Consider the following 21,576-nt stretch of genomic DNA (forward strand, 5'->3'; position numbering starts at 1 on the left):
TTCAGCTGTTTCCCTGGGGTGTCCTGCTGGGCTGCAGGGTGCCCTCCAGAAGGGCACAGCTCTCCCGTAGTATCTCTGTGCTACCTGGGCTCCCCATGGAGAAGACACCCATGGAGAATGGTCCCCTCAGCCAGCAATACCCAAACCTCAAGTGAGGGAGCCGCAGAAAGCTGTTTCTGAAAAGAGGTAGTCTGAGTGTGGGGTGCTATGAGACATGCAATATATTTTGCTTGGAGAAGTCTGGCCTAACTCAGTACTGCCTTTTCCTTCTTCAACAGATAACCATACCCAGAGGAAGCAAATGTGCAACCACAGCTCCATCACCCAGTTCCTCCTCCTGGCATTTGGAGACACACGGGAGCTGCAGCTCTTGCACTTCTGGCTCTTCCTGGGCATCTACCTGGCTGCCCTCCTGGGCAACGGCCTCATCATCACCGCCATAGCCTGCGACCACTGCCTCCACACCCCCATGTACTTCTTCCTCCTCAACCTCTCTATCCTTGACATGGGCTCCATCTCCACCACTGTCCCCAAATCCATGGCCAATTCCCTGTGGGACACCAGGGCCATCTCCTACTCTGGATGTGCTGCACAGGTCTTCTTTGTACTCTTCTTGTTTGGTGCAGAGTATTCCCTTCTCACTGTCATGGCCTATGACCGCCACGTTGCCATCTGCAAACCCCTGCACTACGGGACCCTCCTGGGCAGCAGAGCTTGTGTCCACATGGCAGCAGCTGCCTGGGGCAGTGGGTTTCTCAATGCTGTGCTGCACACGGCCAATACATTTTCCATACCCCTCTGCCAAGGCAATGCCCTTGACCAGTTCTTCTGTGAAATCCCCCAGATCCTCAAGCTCTCCTGCTCACACTCCTACCTCAGCGAGGTTGGGATTCTAGTGTTTTCTGGCTGTTTAGGATTTGGGTGTTTTGTATTCATTGTGCTGTCCTATGTGCAGATCTTCAGGGCCGTGCTGAGGATCCCCTCTGAGCAGGGATGGCACAAAGCCTTTTCCACGTGCCTCCCTCACGTGGTTGTTGTCTCCCTGTTCATCAGCACTAGCATATTTGCCTACTTGAAGCCCCCCTCCATCTCCTCCCCATCCCTGGATCTGGTGGTGGCAGTTCTATACTCCGTGGTGCCTCCAGCATTGAACCCCCTCATCTACAGCTTGAGGAACAGGGAGCTCAAAGAAGCAGTGAAGAAACTGATTCCATGTGTTCACCTTCAGCAGCACTAAGCTGCCCATCTCTCCTCACAGACTATTCTTAGCTTTTTCCAGGACAAGGTTGTGCTTTATTTGTTTTTCATCTGGGATGATCATGTTCATACAGGAATGTTTGTATTCACTCCACATCTCCAGAAGCATGATCCTACTGTGCCAAATAATGCAGAGGCTTTTGCTAAATGTGTCATCAGAGTGTCAGAGCTGGCTTCCTGAGGAGAATCTCTGTAATATATGGTATCTCCCCATGGCAGCTCCTGAAGGCTGGGCTCTTCTTCCTGCTGAAGTCTTGACTAGGCTCCAGGAACTGCACTCACCATGGCCTGTTGCTGAGCTTGGTTCTCAGTGGGCTCACACGGAGAGGGCACTGGGAGACATTTTGGGGAGGGAGGGCTGGACTCAGCTCTCATTTGCGTGTCCCTAGTGCCACTGCAGATGGCGAATGCGCTTCAAATTCCCTGCCCAGGGCTCTCCCACATGCAGCAGAGCTGAATGGTAGCTGCCTATCTTTCTGCAGGGGAAACTGGAGTCCCCAGGACAGAAGAGGGCATCTACAAGTAAATGATGAGCCTGGGGGTGGCCATCCCAAAAGAAGGGACCATCCAAGGTGGAGTCACCCAGGCAAAGTGATATATATAAGTATCCACAAGCAAATAAGGGCTCTGCGATCCCAGGGGTGGCTGTGGGGACACAACAAGATCAGCAAAAGGAGACTGGAGAGTGATTCACATCTCCTTCAGTCAAAGCCTAAAGGTGGTTCAATGTGTACACTGGAAAACATCCTGAGTCATGAGAAATGCTCTGAGCTCCTTCCACAGCTTTAGACCCCTGGCAAGGAGCTCAGTGGCACTGCTGCACACCCAGCTGCAGCCGCTTCCCTCCCTGACCAGCACAGCCAGTGTGGAGTCACTCCATGGTCCCACAGCCCACTTGCTCTGCAGAGCATCACTGCCAGCTTGGGGCCCTGTGAGGAGCATGGAGAAGGGGCTGGGAGCACCAGGCCAGCTCAGAGGAGGGATAGGGAGAGATCAGACAGGAGCTCACCAGGGCTGGAAATTTCCTCTGAGAGAAAAATGCTGGTGTTCAGCTACTCCAAGATAATACCCAGTGTTCAGCTATCCTAAAGCATGCTCACGATGCAGAGCCAGAAGTCCTTGCTGTCCTGGTGCTCCACCAGGCCTGGGAAGTGGCTGGAGGAGGATTGGTGTCCACCACTTGCCATCTCTTAGTGCCATTGTCCCCGTGAGGGTGGAATGAGGGGGAAGCTGGGACCCTGTGTCAGGGCCTGCATTGAAGGCAGCATTGACCCAGAAGCCACATCACTTTGCTGTGGTTTTTCAGTACCTGTGCCCAGCATGTGTACCTGAGACAACCTTCCCCACCCCGTCTATCAGCCCTTACCTCTAAATTCACCCCCAGATAAGCCAGTACTCCCAGCAGCTCCTCTGCAGCCAGCACAGCTCTCCATGGTCAGAACAGGACTCACTGCTGCTCATGGGCTCAGGGGTCTCTTGGGAGCTGCAGCCACTGGCACTGCCTGCTGGCAGCTCCCAGACTGAGGGCTGAGCTTTGGTGCCCTGCAACACAGCTCCTGCTGGGCTTGTGCTGCTGGTCACAACCCTCTGGCCCTGGTTATTCAGTCAGATCTCAGTCCACCTCACTTTCCCCTTATCTAACCTATACTTCATCAGCACGTCCAGGAGGATGTTAGAGGAGACAGGCTGACAGCTCCCAAGATCTTCCTTCTTGCCCCTCTTGGAGACAGGAGTGACAATGGCTTCCTTCCACTCCTCAGGAACCCCTCCCAGTAACCATGACCGCCGCAGGTGCAGATCTTGGTGGGAGTAGCAAATATTCAAACGAGAGCTTTGAAGGCCGAAGTGGAGCAGGGTTCCATGTGAACAGCAGTTGAGAGAGAATCGAGAATCGAGTTAAAAGAGAATCGAGAGTGGCCTCGCAGTGACATTGGCCAGCTCCCTCATCGCTCGTGGGTGCATCCCCTCAGTTCCCATAGGCTCAGCTATGTTCACTTTGTTTAAATGTTCCCTAACCTGAGACTCCTGCATCAAGGGTAAGTCTCCCTTACTCCACATTTCCCTATGGTCTCAGGGCCCTGTGGTGCCTGAAGGCTGGTCCTAGCAGGAAAGAATGAGGTGAGGAAGACATTGACTCTCTGGGGATTTTCCATAAGCTGGACCATATACCATGTACATTTTCCTTAGACTTCCTTTTGCTTGTTATGTAGGTGTAGAAACTGTTTTTGCCAGATTCAGCTCGAGGTGGGCTTTGGCTTTCTTAACCCCATCTCACCATGCTTGGGAAGTTATTATCCATGTCCTCCAGAAGCCTGGTGGTTGAATTCCAAGACCAGGAGGACCAGGGTGTGCGAACATGCGGCTTCCAGTGGCCTGAAGAAGGGCTCATCTCCTTCTTCCTGATCAAGCAGTCAACAACAGACACCCACTGAAAGGTCACCCATGTTGGTCTGCCTGCTAATCCTCACTCACAAGCTCTCGACAGGCTCCTCATCTATCCCAAGGCAGAGCTCCAGGCTTTCCCACTGCAATTTCATTTAACTGATATAAGGAGACTTATCATCCTCATGGTAATGGTAATCTCCTCTCTCTCTTTATTAGCCGTCATGTCCTTTCATTCCTATTGCTGTGATCATGTTAGAGGCACCACAAGCCAGGTGAGCCATCTGCACACACATAATAACCTCTGTCACAGTGGAACTTCACTCCAAATGGACCTCGAGAAACTCTGGGCTTTGACCAACAGAAACCTCAAGAAGTTTTCCAAAGAGAAGGGATCTTCTCCTTCTGACCTTCTGATGTTCTACATCAGGGGGCAGAACCAAACTGTTGTACTGCTTTTTGGCTAGGATGGAATTAATTCTCATCCTAGTAGCCTGTATACTGCTGTGGTTTCAATTTGTGACCAAAACAGTGCTGATAACACAGCGATATTTTAGTTACTGCTGAACGGAGCTTGCACAGCATCAAGGCCTTTTCTGCTTCTCATGCTGCTCCACCAGCAAGTAGGCTGGGGGTGCACAAGAAGTTGGGAGGGGACAGAGCTGACCCCAACTGACCAAAGGGATATTCCATACCATAGGATGTCACGAGTGAGTGAGCGGCTGTGTGGGACTGAGCTGTCTACCAGGGTTAAACCACAACACCCGTCCATCAAGGCAGGCTCAGACATGACTGGTTGAGGAGCAACCTCAAGGAGAAGGGTTTGGGCATTACTAGGAATGCCATAGCAGGCAGTGGTGCTACACAGGAATATGGCCATGAGCACATTGGGCTGCACTGGGAGGAGTGTGGCCACGTAGGCAAGGGGAGGTATTGTCCATCTTGACTCAACACTGCTGTGGCCACATCTGCAGTAGTGTGCCCCAGTGTGGGGCTCCCCATTCTGGAGGAAGGGGGAGGACCTCTTACTTGGCCAGAGAAATTCTGCCACGATAGGCTTAGGGGTCGTGTGTGGAGAGTCTGAGAGACCTGGGCTTCTTTAGCCTGGTGAAGTGGAGGCTGAGGGAAGAATAGTGGTAGCTCGGGGACAGCTTGAAAATTGCTTTCAGAGATGATGGCAGTTGTTTTGGTAGCGGGAAAGAGCATGAGGAAGGAAAAGCACCAGAAGCTGCAGCTTTGGAGGTCCAGAGTGCACCTCACGATAAAGAACTGTCATTCTGAATGTAGTGCTGTGGTGCAAACCATCACCCAGAGGGAGTCTCGATCAGCCCATGGCTTTGTGTTTCAAGGAAGAGCTGGCGAGCATGGAGAGACAGCAGCACAGGTAGGGACATACTGGGGTGAGAAGAAGGTGGGGAAGCACGCTGGGTGTCTGCAGCCTGCAGGGAAACAGGCAGAGGCATGGGACAGTGTAGGAAGGCGTGTGGTGCAGATGGCCAAGGGCGCTGACAAGGCTGAAAGGCCCTGACAGAACCAAGGTCTTTGTCCCCTTGGCTATGGCTGATGTCCCTGCCACAAAGGCCTAAGAGGAGACACATCGTCCTCATGGTAATGGGGTCTCATTGCCTCCTCGCACCCACCCCGGGGAGCCTGGGAGGTGTCGTACCGTTGTCCTTCACTTGGCATTGCACTCCCCACATCCCAAGGAAGAGCCCTGAGTCACACCGGAGGGACTGGATCTCCCTTCCCAGGGGCTGGGGGTCAGGGCATGGCCATCCTCCTTCATCCAACAAGCCAAGGGTTTTCTCAGCATCAGCACTGCCTGCACTTTGCCTTTGCCTGCCTGTCATCATGGCCTCCAATTACCTGCTCTAACGAGTCCCTTGGGAGGCTTTGTCAGTAATGGCCCTCAGAGGGGCCCATTAATGCTTCAAGGTACTTTGGGCTTTGCTTCTGACTTTGACTTCTTGAGAGGTTTCTTCAGTCTCTTCTCAGTACCTGAAGTTCATGGACTCAGCACCAAACACGCCATGGGGCTCATTAAAATACAGAAAGCCCTAATGAGCCATGTCTCTTCCCATAACTTTCTTCAAGTCCTCAAGACTTGTACACCTAATTGGAGAGGTTTCAGTTAGGTAGTAAATGATGAAGATTTTAAGGAAGATTTCATAAAGGAGGATTTTTTATTTGAAGGATATTTTCTATCCTGTTTCAGTTTATAGAAGAAGTGATAGCAGCATTCTACAATGGTTATTGATCCACAGGGTCTTCTGAAGGCATCTGGACAGGCAGGAGAAGCAGTCCCTTGAGGTCTGACACTGTAAGGACAACCTTACTCCTCACTTCCCCCACCCCACGACTTCCCTCATCAGCCACCTGGGACTTGCATCACTTTTCCTCACATCAGACTTCTCCACTGAGGGCTGCAGCTGGATGGTACAGCTCCTTTGCACCAGCTCCCGCCTGCTTTCCTTAGAGAACTGGCTGCACACAGGCACAGAAAGCTTTCTCTTCATTGCCAGGAAACAAAAATTAAACATGATACAATTTAATAAAGTTTAAAAATGTCTCCTATGCTGTATGCCAAGTCTAAGCAGCATCTAACGTGGCCCACCTTTCACAAGGGATTTCCGTACAAGAACAGTTTGAGACAGAGACATAAGAAAGGATAGATATAAACACAATTAAGATGTTGACTAAAGAGTTACTTAGAATTCTGAAAGATGGGGCAACTTTCTAAGTCCCTGAAGCTCAGAGCAGAAACCAGACAGTTGAGAGGCATCTGAAGTACCAAAGAGCAAGCAGAGGAGGAAATCTGAGAGCAATGGGAAGGGCATATGTCCACATAGTCTACTGAAAAGATGTCCTTAGGCATGGCTATTTAGTTAGGTGAGGTGGAAACACCTGAAGGACGAGGCGATGAAATAATTGACAGAGGAGTGGTAATACATGTACAGGGGAAGATCAATAGTTCTTCTCCTGCCATTAGCACACTCCCAGGAAATTCCCATTCTGTCATGGTGGGAAAACATTGCCATTTCTTGAAAGTACTGAAATGATTCAGTTCAAGAAAATGAGCTGGTATGTTATTTTAAATGTAAACAAACAAAAACATTTGTGCACCTTTCTAGGCAGCTGGTCTGGCATTGGCGTCTATCAGAGAGGACCTGTGGCTGAGCAGAGCACCTTGCAAACTGCAGGTGGAGGCTGGGCAGGGCTTCCCGGGGCATCTCCACTGGCACCAGGTGTCTGTGTCCCTGTACCTGAAGGCATTTGTGTCCTACATCCATTCCCACTTCTGGACAACACTTTCCTTTTCGAAAAAAGGAAATCCCCCTAAAGACTGAAATAAAGCTGAAAAGGGTTTTGACACATTTCTTGGCTTTGGCTCTTTCTCTTCAGTTCTCCTTACTTTCATTTCCATTGACGTTAACTGACATCTCACAGGGATTACAACAAGATCATTTTCTGTCTTGCAGAGAGTCCATGCCCCCAAACCCTTCCCTGCCCAGGGCTCCTCAGTCTTTTCCCAGAGCAAGTCACACTGAGGTGTCGACCTCTCTTCACTGCTTGAGATGTTTTATTTTAGATGGTCACTGACAGCACAGGAGGATTCACACCCCATAAACATCTGCTCTGCTCCGGTTAGAAAAAGGGCCCAACAGCATCATAGGATCACAAGAGAGCTGAGGTTGGAAGGGACCTCAGGAAGTCTGCAGTGCAACCTCTCAGGACCAGGGTCAGACCAAGTTGTTAAAGGCTTGATTCAGTCTGAGTTGGAAACCCCCCAAGGACAGAGACTGCACAACCTCTCTGGGTGACCTGTTCCAGACCTTGCCTGAGCTCATGGGGAAAAAAGTTTTGCTTATGCCCTGGCTACACCTGTCCTCGTCACCTTCCTCGCATTCCATTTTGTTGTCCCACCATGCGCCATGGTGAAGAGCCTGGCTCTGTATTCTCCATGACCTCCTCGCAGGTACTGGCAGGCTGGGGTGAGGCTCCCCCAGCCTTCCCTTCTCTGGGCTGGACAAGCCCAGCTCCCTCAGCCTCTCCTCACAGGCAAAGTGCTCCAGTCCCTGGCTGTCATGAGGGCCCTTTGCTAAACCCACTCCAGCTTGCCAGTATCTTTCCTGAATAGGGGATCTGAAATGTAGATGGAACATTCCAGAGAATCCCTTCCCTTGATCTCCTGGCCATGCTCCTGGTCATACAGCCCAGGTTCCTGCTGGCCTCCCTTGCTGCCAGGGCACACGGCTGCCTCCTGTCCAGCTCCCTGCCCACCAAGACCTTTCCCACAGGGCTGCTCCCAGCCAGGCAGCCCCCAGCCTGTGCCATCACCACGGTGAGTCCCCTGCAGGGGCAGAAACTGCCATTTGTCCTCACCCTCTCCATTCAGCAGCAGCCCTGCATTTCCCTTGTTCAGCCTTGGTCTCTAACACAGCCATTAAAGCTCTTCTTTTCGCTCCTGATTTTCTTGCCGTCACCAACTCCAGGTGAGCTTTGCCTTTCCCAAACTCATACCTGCACAGCAAGGGCAATGTACATAAATTCCTTGTCTGTACCTGTCCTTGCTGTCATCCCCTTGGCAGCTGCTCCGTGGCCCCTGTCTGTGCCCTGTCCTGGGACGTCCCAGCCCCACTGCCCCACACATGGTCCCACAGCCCCAATGTGCAGGCACAGCACAGGACAGGGTGCATTCAGGGTGGGGAACGGTCCCTCTGACATGATGCCCACAGCAGTCCTTGGGGCTTTGTCACCCCTCTTAGGGTGAAGGCCTCTTATGGCCTTCCTCTTAGGCAGCCTCTCCAAGCTCCAGCAGAGGCCATGTCAGCTGTGGGGCTTCACAGACAGCCATGCTCCAGGGCCTGCCAGGGTCTGGGCCAGGAGAGAGACCGGGCAGGGCTGGGCATTCCCCTGATACAGGCACTGAGCCCAGCAGGAGGATGGAGATGACCTCACAGGAAAACTCACCCATAAACCTGAGGTGAGCAGCCAGTGCTGGAAATGGCTGGTGAGAGAGGCTGGGGGGTGACGACTGCCCTGGGTCACCTTCCTGGTCTGTCCATGCCACCAAGGGCATAGACCAGCCCCCTCTCGCCTGTGCTTTCATGTCCTGGACCCATTCCATGAGCCCGGGCTCTGTACTACAAACCCAATGGAGGGTGTCCTCAATCTGCATGGGCACACAGCTCAGCTAACTTTGGCATTTTCTGGGCACTTTCCAGCCCAGCCCAGCCCCTCCTCGGATCTCCCCATCTCCCCTGCCCTCTCGCCAGCACAGCACAGCACAGCACAGCAGCCCAGGCTGGGCTGGCCCCATGGCAGTGCCCACCGCAGGGTGCTACAGAGCTCTGAGCACCCACAGCACAGCCCCAGCCCCTCTGAAGGGCACAGCAGCTCCTGGGGGGCAGAGGAGGGTCAGCCTCCCCATACGCCACAGGGTTGTGGCATGAGGAGACAAAGGCCAGTGTCTCCCTGTGTACCCTGGTCCTATCCCCAAGAGATCCCTGTTGCCAACTGCTGGCAGCCCCTCTGTGCCAGGCCCTCTCCCCAGCACAAGGATCCTGCCCTGGGACTCCTCTGGCTGCTCCTGCTGCCCCAGTGACAGAGCAGCCTGTCCCAAGCTGCTGCATGCAGAAATAAGTTTCTCTGTGTCATCCATTTCCCCCTGGGACTAGAGAGTTGTGCCTTTGCTCTTCTGCAGGGATCATCCATGCCTCTAGAGAGCCTTTCCCCAGGGGACTGTGTCTGTGCTGGCCTGATCGCATGCTTCTGCCCCTTCCCATGCTCCCTGCAGGGCCCCAAGCTGGTGGTGCTGCTCTGCAGAGCCAGCAGACTGTGGTGCATGAGAGCCACGGGCAGACAGTCCCAGGAAGATCCCTGATGACCATCACCATCTCCAGGGGCACCGGCACCCACAAGTGAAAGCTCAGTCCAGGTCTCCTTCCCTAATTCATCACCCCAAGCCCTCCTCCCCTCAGCCCATGGAGAACCCAAGCACTGCAGCATGGTCTCATGGGGGCAATTTCTTCATTTTATTCCTGATCTCAACTCTGGAAGAAGAGCTCAACCTCCAGACAGCAGCACAGAGGAAACCCCCTTGTATTACAGAGATGTGACATGGGAGGCCAGCTGTGCCACCGCGCCAGACACATGTGCAAAGACCTCTGGTTCAGACAGAGCGGGTTCATGCCTCTGGAGAAGTGGAAGGAACACAGAGAGTTACAGAGAAGCAGAATTATCACAGAGACATTCCCAAAGCACAGGAGGTTCCCCACATACATTGGAAATCACTTGTGAATAAACATGGGCAGCTTATTGCTTCTGAAAGACTACGAGATGAATCACCTTCTTCAGTGCATCTTTGAGATCCTGGTTCCTCATGCTGTAGATGAAGGGGTTCACTGCTGGAGGAACCACTGAGTACAGAACAGCAACCAGCAGATCCAGGGATGGAGAGGAGATGAAGGGGGGCTTCAGGTAGGCAAATGTGCCAGTGCTGATAAAGAGGGAGACCACAGCCAGGTGAGGGAGGCACGTGGAAAAGGCTTTGTGCCGTCCCTGCTCAGAGGGGATCCTCAGCACAGCCCTGAAGATCTGCACATAGGACAGCATGATGAAAATAAAACATCCCAACACTAAACAGGCACTAACCACAATAAGCCCAACTTCCCTGAGGTAGGAGTGTGAGCAGGAGAGCTTGAGGATCTGGGGGATTTCACAGAAGAACTGGTCCAGGGCATTGCCTTGGCAGAGGGGTATGGAAAATGTATTGGCAGTGTGAAGGAGAGAATTGAGAAACCCACTGCCCCAGGCAGCTGCTGCCATGTGGACACAAGCTCTGCTGCCCCGGAGGATCCCGTAGTGCAGGGGTTTGCAGATGGCAACGTAGCGGTCATAGGCCATGACAGTGAGAAGACAACACTCTGCTACTATCAATAAGGTAAACAAAAAGAGCTGGGCAGCACATCCCAAGTAGGAGATGGTCCTGGTGTCCCACAGGGAATTGGCCATGGACTTGGGGAAAGTGGTAGAGATGGAGCCCAGGTCAATGAGGGAGAGGTTGAGGAGGAAGAAGTACAGGGGGTTGTGGAGGCGGTGGTCGCAGGCTACAGCGGTGATGATGAGGCCGTTGCCCAGGAGGGCAGTCAGGTAGATGCCCAGGAAGAGCCAGAAGTGCAAGAGCTGCAGCTCCCGTGTGTCTGCAAATGCCAGGAGGAGGAACTGGGTGATGGAGCTGATATTGGATGGTTGCTGACTCTGGGCATGGGTTTCTGTCCTTAGAGGAAGAGTCAATGAAGAGTTAGGGGAGACTTCTCTGAGGAAAATCAAAGCCTTTCTTCTAGACCTGCACCCTTATACACCCTTCCCCCCACACAATTACTTCTCTAGGAGACCTTTTTTAGCTCTGTGCCTGGAGCTCTGGGTGGTGCTGGTGAGCGTTCCCTGAGGAGAAGGGCCTCTGCCCACTGGCTGCTAAGGAGTCAGCCCTGCTCTGCAGCAGGGAGTTCATGGGACCAGTGTGGGCAGGGGCCAGACCTGGTGTTCAGCTTTGTCAGATGAAACTGCTCCTAATGCAGAAGGGCCTGTAAGCACCTGCACTACAAGTGCTAAGGAACCAGGATGGCAGAAGGCACCTTGAGAGGTTTTAGGTGCAGAGTGAGGGAGCTGGTCTGTCCCTCCGTCTTGTTCTGAGCTGCCCTGGGCTTGCACCTTCATGAGATGGAGGGCAATGAGACTCTTACCTTAACCTGAAAAAAAACCAGACACTGCTGAGAGCAGAGGGATCCACCACAGACCACGCAATGTCTCACCCTTTCTCAAGGTCTCAGCACCCCACTTCTATCCAAGGACACACAGGGCTCATTTCACCAACCCAGCAGCATTTCCTCGGTTGTAGTATCTCTGCACTTCTCCATGGGGCTTTCAGACAAAACAGAGGTGCTCTGCACAGGTCTGCATCCTGGAGGGCAGCTCACAGCTTGGAGGGACACCCCAGGGAGATAGCCAATTGTCCTCCTAGTGCTGGCATCTCAGAAAGAGAAAATGGACTCTTTCCCAAGCCCCACAGGCTGCTTTGCCCACAGCCCCACAGGTGAGAGGGAAGCTGGGACATCTGTTCCCATGGACACACCGGCATGAAGGGACCCACAAGATCAGTGTGGGACTCTGCAGCTGAAACTCCCATCCCCAGAGAGTCTGACAGCAAGAACAAGAGAAATTTAAAAGAGAGAAGTGGAGAAACCAGGCAAAGTCCAGTGAGGGTCTGGCCGAGAGAGGCCAGGGGAGAGGCAGCCGGGCACTCAGGGCAGCGTTACCCGTACCCAGCTGTGCACAACACCTCCCAGACTGTGATAATGCCGGACAGTTGCCCTCAGCCCCATTACTGGTCAGTGGGAAATGGGCCCGTGGCAGGAGGGATGGATGCCCTTCGCCTCTTCTGCTGGTCTGCTGGACACAGAGGTGCCTCCCAGCCTAGACCCCATGGCCATGAGGGCTGAGGGCTGTGCTGGGTGGGAGAGGAGAGATGAAGGATGTTGCTCGGGGAAGGCATCTGCAGTGCAGGGCTGGGCGGGAGGTGCCCATATCTCCCCTGCCACAGGCTTTCCATAAGCAGTTCCCTCCCTTCCTGCCCATCTCTGCTGCCTGCAGCTGTCCCAGCTGGGAGCTGTTTCTCTGGCCCCATGTCTCTTCCCTGCCAGTGCTCACAGAGCCCAGCCCAGCCCCTGTGTGCCCGGCTCTGCCCTGCAGCCACGCTGTGTGTGCAGGGGCTACAGAAGAGGTCATACAAACCCTGAGGAACCTGGAAAGGTGCTGCTGGTGCTACCTGTAGACTGGCAGGGGATGAAGGCACTTGCTGAGGCTCCTAGTAAACCTCAGGGTGACACTTTACAAGTCTCATCCCCTTCTCTAAGCTGCACGGCTGTGTTTCCATCCAACCCAGGTGAGCCAGAGCAAAGTGGAAGCACAGATTCAGGAAAGCACAGACTCAAGCAGGAAACCCCTGCCATGACCATAATCATGAAAAGTCCCCTCAGAAATGCTCTGGGCATGATCTGGAGCTGTGAGCAGCCCTGACCCACGCAGCAGAAGGACCCTGCCCTGCCAGGGGTCCCTCCTTCCACCCACAGCTTCTCCCCACAGCGCTGTGGGGAGCTCCCCGGGCGGGCTGAGTGCTGACCCTGGCAGGCGGCTGAATCCCTGCCTGCCCCAGCACGCAGCACCCTGGGGTGCAGGGACCTGGCTCTGAAGGACAGCCCTGGGCACCCCTGCCTGCACACCCAGCTTCACAACCCTGCGGTCCTTCCTGGAAGAAGGCAGCCATCATGTCTTCTGCCTATGACAGCAGGGAATCCACATGACCATGTCCTCCTCCTCAACAGCAGAGAAACTGTGAGAGCTCTCCTGAAAGATCCCAGAGGCTATGGGATGTGCCAGCTTTTGGAGATCTCGCCAGGAACTGCAGATGCATTGCCCTGCAGCCACAGACTTACCGTGTCGAGGGCTGTGAAGATTTCTCCCCCAGTGAGCTGTCAGCTCCCTCCCAGCCCAGACTGCCTCTAACCCTTCTCTGCCTTGCTCGTCTGCCCTCAGTGCCTGCAGGCAGTGCCCTCAGCCCTGCTGCCCTTTGCAGAGGAGCTGCTCCTGGGCAGAGCTGTCTCTCTGCAGCGCTGCCCGCTTGCCAGGAGCTCCCTCCATGCCAGGAGCCCAGCCCAGCTCAGCAGCAGAGGACCAGCCCAAGGCAGCACTTTCTCTGCTCCCCCCTCCCCTCCACTCCCGGCTCCCTCGAGGTGTCCCGGGGTCTCCAGGGCTGACAGCTCCTGAAAGGCAGCAGGGTCACTCCTGGGGAGCACAGCTGGAAGCAGACTGAAGTCATCACTGCCTGTCCCTCTCTAAACACTAGACGGGCTGAGTCCTGCAGCGGGAATTGCTCTGCCAGGGAGTGCGGATCTGCAGGAGGTGTCAATGTTCCCCTCTGGAAACCCCTGTTCCTGTCCCATTGTCAGGCAGGGCACGTAGGCAGTGACGGGCAGGGCATCCTTTCCACCTGAGCAGGGCAGGGATTGAGCCAAGTCCAGGTAGGCATCTCAGCTCTCATCAGTATTCCTGGAGGCCGGAGGGGGATTGGGCTTCTCCAGTACACCCCACAGACCCACAGGAGGTGGGATTCCTCTTGCCTCAGCTCAGCTGCACAAAATCCCTGTGAGCTCCTTCTCTAAGCTGCCATGTCAATAGTGGAGACAGAGGCCAGGAGTGAGCTTGTCCAATGCAAACACCTGGTGGCATTTGAGGTGCCAGAGGTGGTTCAGGACATGTGCAGGAGACTGCAAGCTCTAGTGGAGCAATTCTGAGAGACAGGGCAGCATCTGGGCACCTTGTCTTGGAGGCTATTGGGGAATCCCTTTGGCCAACTGAAATGATAGAAGATGATCACACTTAGGACAACCAAACCTGTACCTGCTGAGGATGTTTAGGGCAACCGATAGAGGTATTCACCCAACAAAATGAAGTCATGTGCCACAGGGGGAGCTCAGTCTGCCTGTCTCTTCTCCATCAGTTGTATTTCCTGCATCTCCACTAAGCGGAACCGAAGGTTTACCATGGACATCCCTACATTGCCTACCCTGTTGCAGGGCAGCTGCTCAACCTAATGGCCAAATGCAGGCCTGTAGGGCTCCCTCAGATGCCAACGCTGCCCAGCACAACTGGAGGGTGCAGCTGGCTGGGCAGTGCAGGACCTACAGCACAGCTATCCCCATTCAGGGCTGGTCCATAACAGACAACCCAGGGCATCTCAGGTACATTTGGTGCGTGTCAGCAAGAGACTGAATGCCACCACTGCAGTGAGACAAGGTCTGTCCCATGTCTGTCCAGCAGCCGCAGGCAGTGCATCAATACGAGGCACGTCACAGCAGGGTCTCCGCTCGTGTGCCAACACGTCCAAATGCTGCTGATTCTTCTTACCCCCATCCTTTATTCACCCCCTTGATGATGCAACCCAGGAACAGGTGAATGATTTTCACAGTGTGCCTGGACAACAGGATGTCCATAGCAAAGGACGTTTTCAGCAGCAACTTGTCCTTCCTGGAGATCAGCTTCACCTCTACCACAGGCCCTCCAGGCTGCAGAGACACTGCAGACAGCAAAGTCCTCTCCTGCCAGGACTGCACAGTCCAAACATGGTTCTCTCTGCAACTGGGGAGCACAGGGTGTGCGCTCTTCATGGGCACATCATTTCATCCTTACATTGCCATCTGCCATCCACTCCAGCATGCCTCTGCTCTCAAGGAAAGGCTTTGCTTGCACAGGATCTTGGGCACCAGATCTGTGATAAGGCTGAGGCTGGCCCTGGTGGCACCAAGCTGAGGTGCTGCAGCCCAAATGTGCACCAATGGCCTCAGCCTGGAGCACAGACAGGAGGGACTGGAGCCCCGTGTGCTGTCACAGAGCTGTGACATTGATATAATACCTGCTGAGGTGTGGTGGGACAGGTCAGAGACCTTGAGGTGCTGCAATGGATGGATAGAGGCTCTTCAGAAAAGACAGGTGGGGAAGATCAGGAGGGGGAGGCCCTCAGTGTGAGGGAGCTGCCTGGGTGTATGGAGGTCCTCTATGGGATGGGCAGCAGATTGGGTGAGCTTTTGTGGGGGAGGGTCACAGGAGAGACCAGGCAGGGAGACATGCTGGTGGGAAATAAGTACCTGGAGTCAGGTGAGGAAGAGGACAAAGTCTTATTGAAGCAATTTGAGGAAGGCCAGTTCAAAGACCCCACACCACCCTTAGGGACTTTAATTGCCCTGACCTCATGGGAAGGGGAAACTGCAGGGTGCAAAGAATCCCAGAGGTTTCTGCAGGTTCCTGGGGCCAGCTTCTTAGCACAGCTGCCATGTGTGCCCACATAGGTGATGCTCACCTGGATCTGGTAATTTCTGTAATGGTGCCCTCCCACCAAAGGGTGGGGTATCACCAACCCCAGGGTCAAGCTGGCTGTGACTTTGTGGATCTGAAACCTGAAATCCTCCAAAAACGGAGATCACAGAGAGTCTCTTCATTTCCTACAGCATCATTCAGGCTGGAAGGGACCTTGGGATGTATCTCGACCAACCTCCTGCTACAAGCAGTTTTAGTCTCTCCTCCGAAAAGCTCTCCCCATCCCATGCTAGCCGACTTGCCGTTGCCATGCAAATCGCGCCTCATCTCTCCACAGTGTTTGAGGCATTAACTCTTTCAGTCTCTCACACATACTCCCCACGGGGCCCTGAGCTGGCGGTGCTGCTCTGTAGAGCGAGGGGGCTGTGGTGCCCTGGGGCCATGGGGTGACCCTGCAGTGGCCATGCTGGCAATGGTGAAAAGCAGACCCAGCCAGACAGGGATCGCTGCTGCTGAGCCCCTTTCCATCTCCCACTTCCCAGCTGGCCTATGGCCAAGGAAGGTGCTTAGGAGGATCATGAGACATTTCCATATGACGTTTCCTCAGCCACCTCCAGTGTCTCCTAAAGAGCCTGTACATCACAGTACCCAAAGCTGTGCTACCTGTCCCACCACGTCAGCACAGTGGTTCCCTCAGAAGCTCTGTCATGGACTAAGGGGCTCCCGATCCTCCTGGCTGTGTCCCAGGCTGAGGGCATTGGTGCACATTTGGGTTGCAGCAGCTCAGCAAAGTCTTCTCGTGTACAAAACTGGAACCAAGCACCCAGGACCCCACGTATGCAAAGGCTTTGCTTCAGAGCAAAGACATGCTGGGAAGGATGGCAGGTGGCAACGTAAGGATGAAATGAGATGCTCGTGAAGACAACAATCCCTGCAGTCCCCAAGGCCAGAGGAAAACAGGCCTGGGCCATGCCAGCCTTGCAAGAGAGCAGTTTGCTGCCTGAGGGGACTCTGCAGCACCTTGTGCCAATCTCCAGGAACACAAGGGACCCCTGAGAAAGTCCCTGGGTGAGGTAAGGCTGCAATCCGGCCAGACTGTGGACATCAGTGGTGTGGGGTTTTCTTCATATGGTCACGGGGAGAGGTGGGTAGAGGACAGGGGAGAAGAGAACTGTCAGGGGTTGAGAGTATAGGGCCATGAGTGGAGACCCTGGTGTGATGTGCCTCCCAATCTTGCAGCAGCCCTGGGTGTAGACGAGATGGACCTTGCCTCCTTGCCGGGGTGTTGGCATTCCGGTGCTAGTAAAAAGGCACCGGACCCCTTTGGGAGGCCCTGGTGTGTCTGCCCAGCCCCCACTCCAGTGGGACATGGCTTTCCTGGAGGTCCTGTGCCATATTTGCCAGCCACATGCAGTTGCGCTGGGCACCCCAGGCACCTGGCATGGCACCAGAGGCCTTTCTTATGCCCTTAGAAAGAGCCTTGCAATGATATCGGTGCCTGCAATGCAGGGACGTGCCCGTGCCTGAGTTTTGTAGTAAGCTGAGCTCTAGTGAGTGCAGTGGAGGGAGCCCAGAGAGAGCCCTGACCCTCCTTCTGCTGCACTCCTCCTTTTGGCCAGCTGGAAGGCCAGCAGCTGCCATGGACATGTGAGTCTAAGAGACGTTCAGATGCCCTACCCATTGGGTGTAACCTGAGGTGACCAAGGGACCCTCCCTCCCAGCCCCCCAGCTCATGCTCAGGCAGCTGGGGGTGTCCCATGGATGCTCCATCAGCGCTTGCAGACACAGCCACAAGTCCTGGACCACCCCTGGCACCTCAGATGCCACCAGGTGTTTGTGTGTGAGCAGCTGACTGCCACCCTCCATCCCCATGGATCACCGAGGGAGCTCAGGGCAGGGGCTGCTCTGCAGGCACCTATTTTGTGCACGCTGAGCTGAAGCAAGAGGAATCTCAGCTCCTGTGGGGTGCATGGGGAAGAGCTGAACCCCACTGCAGTCTCTGGGCTACTCACCAGAGAGGAAATACCTGATGGACTCAGCTGAACCCCTGCCCTGCACGGTGGGGAAATGATCCCTGCCTGTCACTGCCACGGTGTCCTGCCTGGCAAGGGGACAGGGATAGGGGTCAAGGGAGACAAATATTGAAACTCTTTGTAGACCCCCACGGCGTGTTAGGGCAAATCCCACTTCTAAACTCTGTCTCTGCAGTGTTCAGAGAGGGACAGTCAGTGATTGCTTCAGTTAGCGTCTGCCTACGCTCCCCAGGAGAGACCCTGCTGCCCTTCAGGAGACGTCAGCCCTTGGAGCCCCAGGGACACGTGGAGAGAGCCCAGAGGGGGCAGAGAAAGTGCTGCCTTGGGCTGGTCCTCTGCTGCTGAGCTGGGCTGGGCTCCTGGCATGGAGGGAGCTCCTGGCAAGCGGGCAGCGCTGCAGAGAGACAGCTCTGCCCAGGAGCAGCTCCTCTGCAAAGGGCAGCAGGGCTGAGGGCACTGCCTGCAGGCAGCGAGGGGAGAGCAGTGAGGCAGAGAGAGGTTAAAGGCAGCCTGGGCTTGGAGGATGCTGAGAGCTCACTGGGGGAGAAATCTTCACAGCCCTTGACAGTGTAAGTCTGTGGCTACAGGGCAATGCAGCTGCAGTTGCTGGAGGGATCTCCTAAAGCTGGCACATCCCACAGCCCATGGGATCTGTAAGTACAATTCTCACAGTTTATCTAGTGCAGAGGATAAGGACGTCTTCTGGAGCAGGGCTTCCTTGCTGCACCGTCAGAGGGACAGGGCATGATGTGTCTCTGGGTGCAGTGCAATGCAGAGGCTTCCTGGAGCAGTCTCCTAAAGCAGGCATAGCCCATGTCTAAGAAGATCTGCCAGGAAGGCTCTCGAGGCTCCTTCGGTGTTGAGGAGGACATGCTTCAGAGCAGGGCTTCCGTGCCGCACCGTCAGAGGGACAGGGCATGACCGCTGCCTTCTCCCAGGAACAACCGCAGGGGTGTGAAGCCGGGTGTGCAGGCAGGGGTGCCCAGGGCTGTCCTTCCGAGCAGGGTCCCTGTGCCCCTGGGTGCTGTGTGCCACGGCAGGGAGTCTGCTGCCTGCCAGGGTCAGCACTCAGCCTGCCCGGGGAGCTCCCCATGGCTCTGCAGGGAGAGGCTGTGGGTGGAAGGAGCCACCCCCATCAGGGCAGGGTCCTTCTGCCGTCCAAAGGGTGCTGCATGGGTCAGGGCTGCTCACAGCTCCACATCACCCCAGGACATTTCCCAGGGGACTTTTCAAGAAGCGTATCAAGGCAGGGGCTACCTTGTGTAAAGGTGTTTCCAGTTTCCTGCTGTGCTGGTGGTGCTGGTGAGGAATAGTGATAGTTCTTTCAGATTTGGACGAATGACCGAGACTCCTACAGCGTTACAGTGAGTTATCAATAGGTTCTCCAGGAACCTGATAAAGTCTCTTCACCATTGCTTTGCCTACAGAAGGCACCAATGTCACCTTTATGGTGTCTTCAGGATTCATCTGATGTGCTCCTTAGGACTTGCCAACACACAGATGGCCCTGACCAGTGCCCTGCTGCCAGGAGGAGTCTGCAACGCAGAGCTGAAGCACCCAGTGCGTGGGATGGGCTCTGTGAGCACTGGCAGGGAGGAGACATGGGGACAGAGAAACGGCTCCTGGCAGGGACAGCTCCAGGCAGCAGAGACAAGGGCAGGGACTGAGAGGAAAGTGCTGACAGCAAAAGCTGAGGGGGATCTGATGCCTCTTCCCCAGTCAAGGCCCCCTGGGCTCTTCTCCCACCCAGCAGAGCCTCTGCCCTCAAGGTCAGGGCTTCCAGGGCAGGAGTTGCCTCCTCTGCAGCAGAGGAGACTCTCCCGAGTGCCTGTCTGTCCGTCCTGGCCCTGCTTCCCTTGGCACAAGCACTGGGGCATTTCTCTTGGTTTCCCCACCCCTCCCTGGTGCTGCTGCTCTTGTTTTCAGGCTCTCTGGGAAAGGGGGTTTCAGCTGCAGCTCAGCAGCTGATCCTGCAGGTCCTGCCATGCTCATGTTTCCGTGGGTGCAAGGCGGCTCTGTGGGGCACTGGGCAAAGCAGTCCATGGCATGGGGATAAGGCTGACTGTCCGTTGAGGACACCCCATTTTTAGGGCATCCAGAAGAGCACAGCTCTTCCCTGGGGAGGGGAGGGTGGAGATCATCTGCCCTTTCAGGCTGGATTCAGCTGATCCCAGCAGAATCCAATTTCCTTTCAGGGGAACATCTGAGTGTGATCACCATCCAGACCAAAGAGGTGTGAGCCAAGGACAGCTGGGAGCAAGACTGATGGACAGACCAGCTCTCCTCCATCTGCACTGAGGGTCTGTCCTTCTGCCTCTCAGGACTCTCAGTGTAGACTTGTGGTGTAGCAGAAATGCCAAGGATTTCTGCCTTCAGAAAACACTCCCCAGATGTGAGAGGGGCAACAGGAGCAAAATAAACAAAACAAAAGCCCTGCACCTTGCTTCTGCAGTTGGGTGAATTGGGAAGGAGAATGCTGAAAAGCTCTTTGAAACCATGAGTAAATTGACCCTGAGATCACTCCTGGTTCCTGTTTAGCTGTGGCTGCACAGCAGGACTGATTCCTCCACAGAAGAGTCCCGTGCTCCCCACTACACCCCAACCCAGCACAGACCAGAGCTCAAGCCAGGGAGCTGCACGAAGGCCTTCCTGGAAAGACAGAGGCCACGAGGGCTGTTTCTCTGAGACATGGAATAGGTTTTCCTCAGAGACGTCTCTCCTCACTTGTCACTGCCTTTTCCTCCTTGACCAGGCCCTTTGCACAAACTAAGCAGATGTCCAACAGCAGCTCCATCACCCAGTTCCTCCTCCTGGCATTTGCAGACACACGGGAGCTGCAGCTCTTGCACTTCTGGCTCTTCCTGGGCATGTACCTGGCTGCCCTCCTGGGCAATGGCCTCATCATCACTGCTGTAGCCTGTGACCACCGCCTCCACACCCCCATGTACTTCTTCCTCCTCAACCTCTCTGTTCTTGACCTGGGCTCCATCTCCACCACTGTTCCCAAATCCATGGCCAATTCCCTGTGGGACACCAGGGATATCTCCTATGCAGGATGTGTTGTACAAGTCTTTTTCTTCCTCTTCTTTATCACAGCAGAGTATTCTCTCCTCACAGTAATGGCCTACGATCGTTACCTGGCCATCTGCAAACCCCTGCACTACGGGACCCTCCTGGGCAGCAGAGCTTGTCTCAAAATGGCAGCAGCTGCCTGGGGCAGTGGGTTTCTCCATGCTGTGCTGCACACAGCCAATACATTTTCCATACCCCTCTGCCAAGTCAATGCCCTGGACCAGTTCTTCTGTGAAATCCCCCAGGTCCTCAAGTTCTCCTGCTCACACTCCTACATCAGGGAAGTTGGGCTGCTTGTGCTTAGCATTTTTCTTTATTTTGGATGCTTTGTTTTCATTGTGCTGTCCTACGTGCAGATCTTCAGGGCCGTGCTGAGGATCCCCTCTGAGCAGGGACGGCACAAAGCCTTCTCCACGTGCCTCCCTCACCTGGCTGTGGTGTCCTTGTTTCTCAGCACTGGCACATTTGCCTACGTGAAGCCCCCCTCCATCTCCTCTCCATCACTGGATGTGGTGGTGGCAATCCTATATGCGGTAGTTCCTCCAACAGTGAACCCTCTCATCTACAGCATGAGGAACAAGGACCTCAAGGATGCTCTGTGGAATCTATTTTAATACATCCTACTTCAGCATCAATAAGATGCCCATCATCTTCATAGCATTCCCAGGGTATCTCAGGAAATGCCAAAACTTTGTGCTTTGGTTTGGTTTGGTTTTTTCTGTCATTCTTTCATTCTTCTTTTGTTTATAAATTTGATGATATCATTTCCCTTTATGTAATACTATTTTTGCCCGTCTGTTCTTTTGGTTTTTTTCTTTTTTGACCCACAGCCTCTTATACACATGGAGGCAGGCTACCTGTGAGGAACACAATAAAGAAACCAGCAGAAAAGTATTTGCCTCAGCTCCCATCACTTATATCTTGTGTAGACATGGACAGCAGCAGGACCTGGTCTTTCCCG

General features: G+C 54.4%; 3 protein-coding genes across 3 annotated transcripts; 2 read left to right on the forward strand and 1 right to left on the reverse strand.

Annotated features, from left to right (window-relative positions):
- The first annotated feature begins 289 nt into the window (after positions 1 to 289).
- LOC142403906 (olfactory receptor 14C36-like) lies at positions 290 to 1,237 on the forward strand. Its single transcript, XM_075490207.1, has one exon. It carries the CDS (start codon positions 302 to 304, stop codon positions 1,235 to 1,237), a length of 936 nt encoding a protein of 311 aa, XP_075346322.1. The 5' UTR covers positions 290 to 301.
- Positions 1,238 to 9,954: 8,717 nt separating this feature from the next.
- Positions 9,955 to 10,623, reverse strand: LOC142403907 (olfactory receptor 14J1-like). Its single transcript, XM_075490208.1, has one exon. It carries the CDS (start codon positions 10,543 to 10,545, stop codon positions 9,955 to 9,957), a length of 591 nt encoding a protein of 196 aa, XP_075346323.1. The 5' UTR covers positions 10,546 to 10,623.
- Positions 10,624 to 20,317: 9,694 nt separating this feature from the next.
- Positions 20,318 to 21,229, forward strand: LOC142403841 (olfactory receptor 14J1-like). The gene has a single exon (XM_075490141.1). The coding sequence runs from the start codon at positions 20,318 to 20,320 to the stop codon at positions 21,227 to 21,229; it is 912 nt and encodes a 303-aa protein (XP_075346256.1).
- Positions 21,230 to 21,576: the final 347 nt, after the last annotated feature.

The sequence above is a fragment of the Mycteria americana genome, unplaced genomic scaffold (genome assembly GCF_035582795.1).
Source record: "Mycteria americana isolate JAX WOST 10 ecotype Jacksonville Zoo and Gardens unplaced genomic scaffold, USCA_MyAme_1.0 Scaffold_46, whole genome shotgun sequence".
Lineage (NCBI taxonomy): Eukaryota > Metazoa > Chordata > Aves > Ciconiiformes > Ciconiidae > Mycteria > Mycteria americana.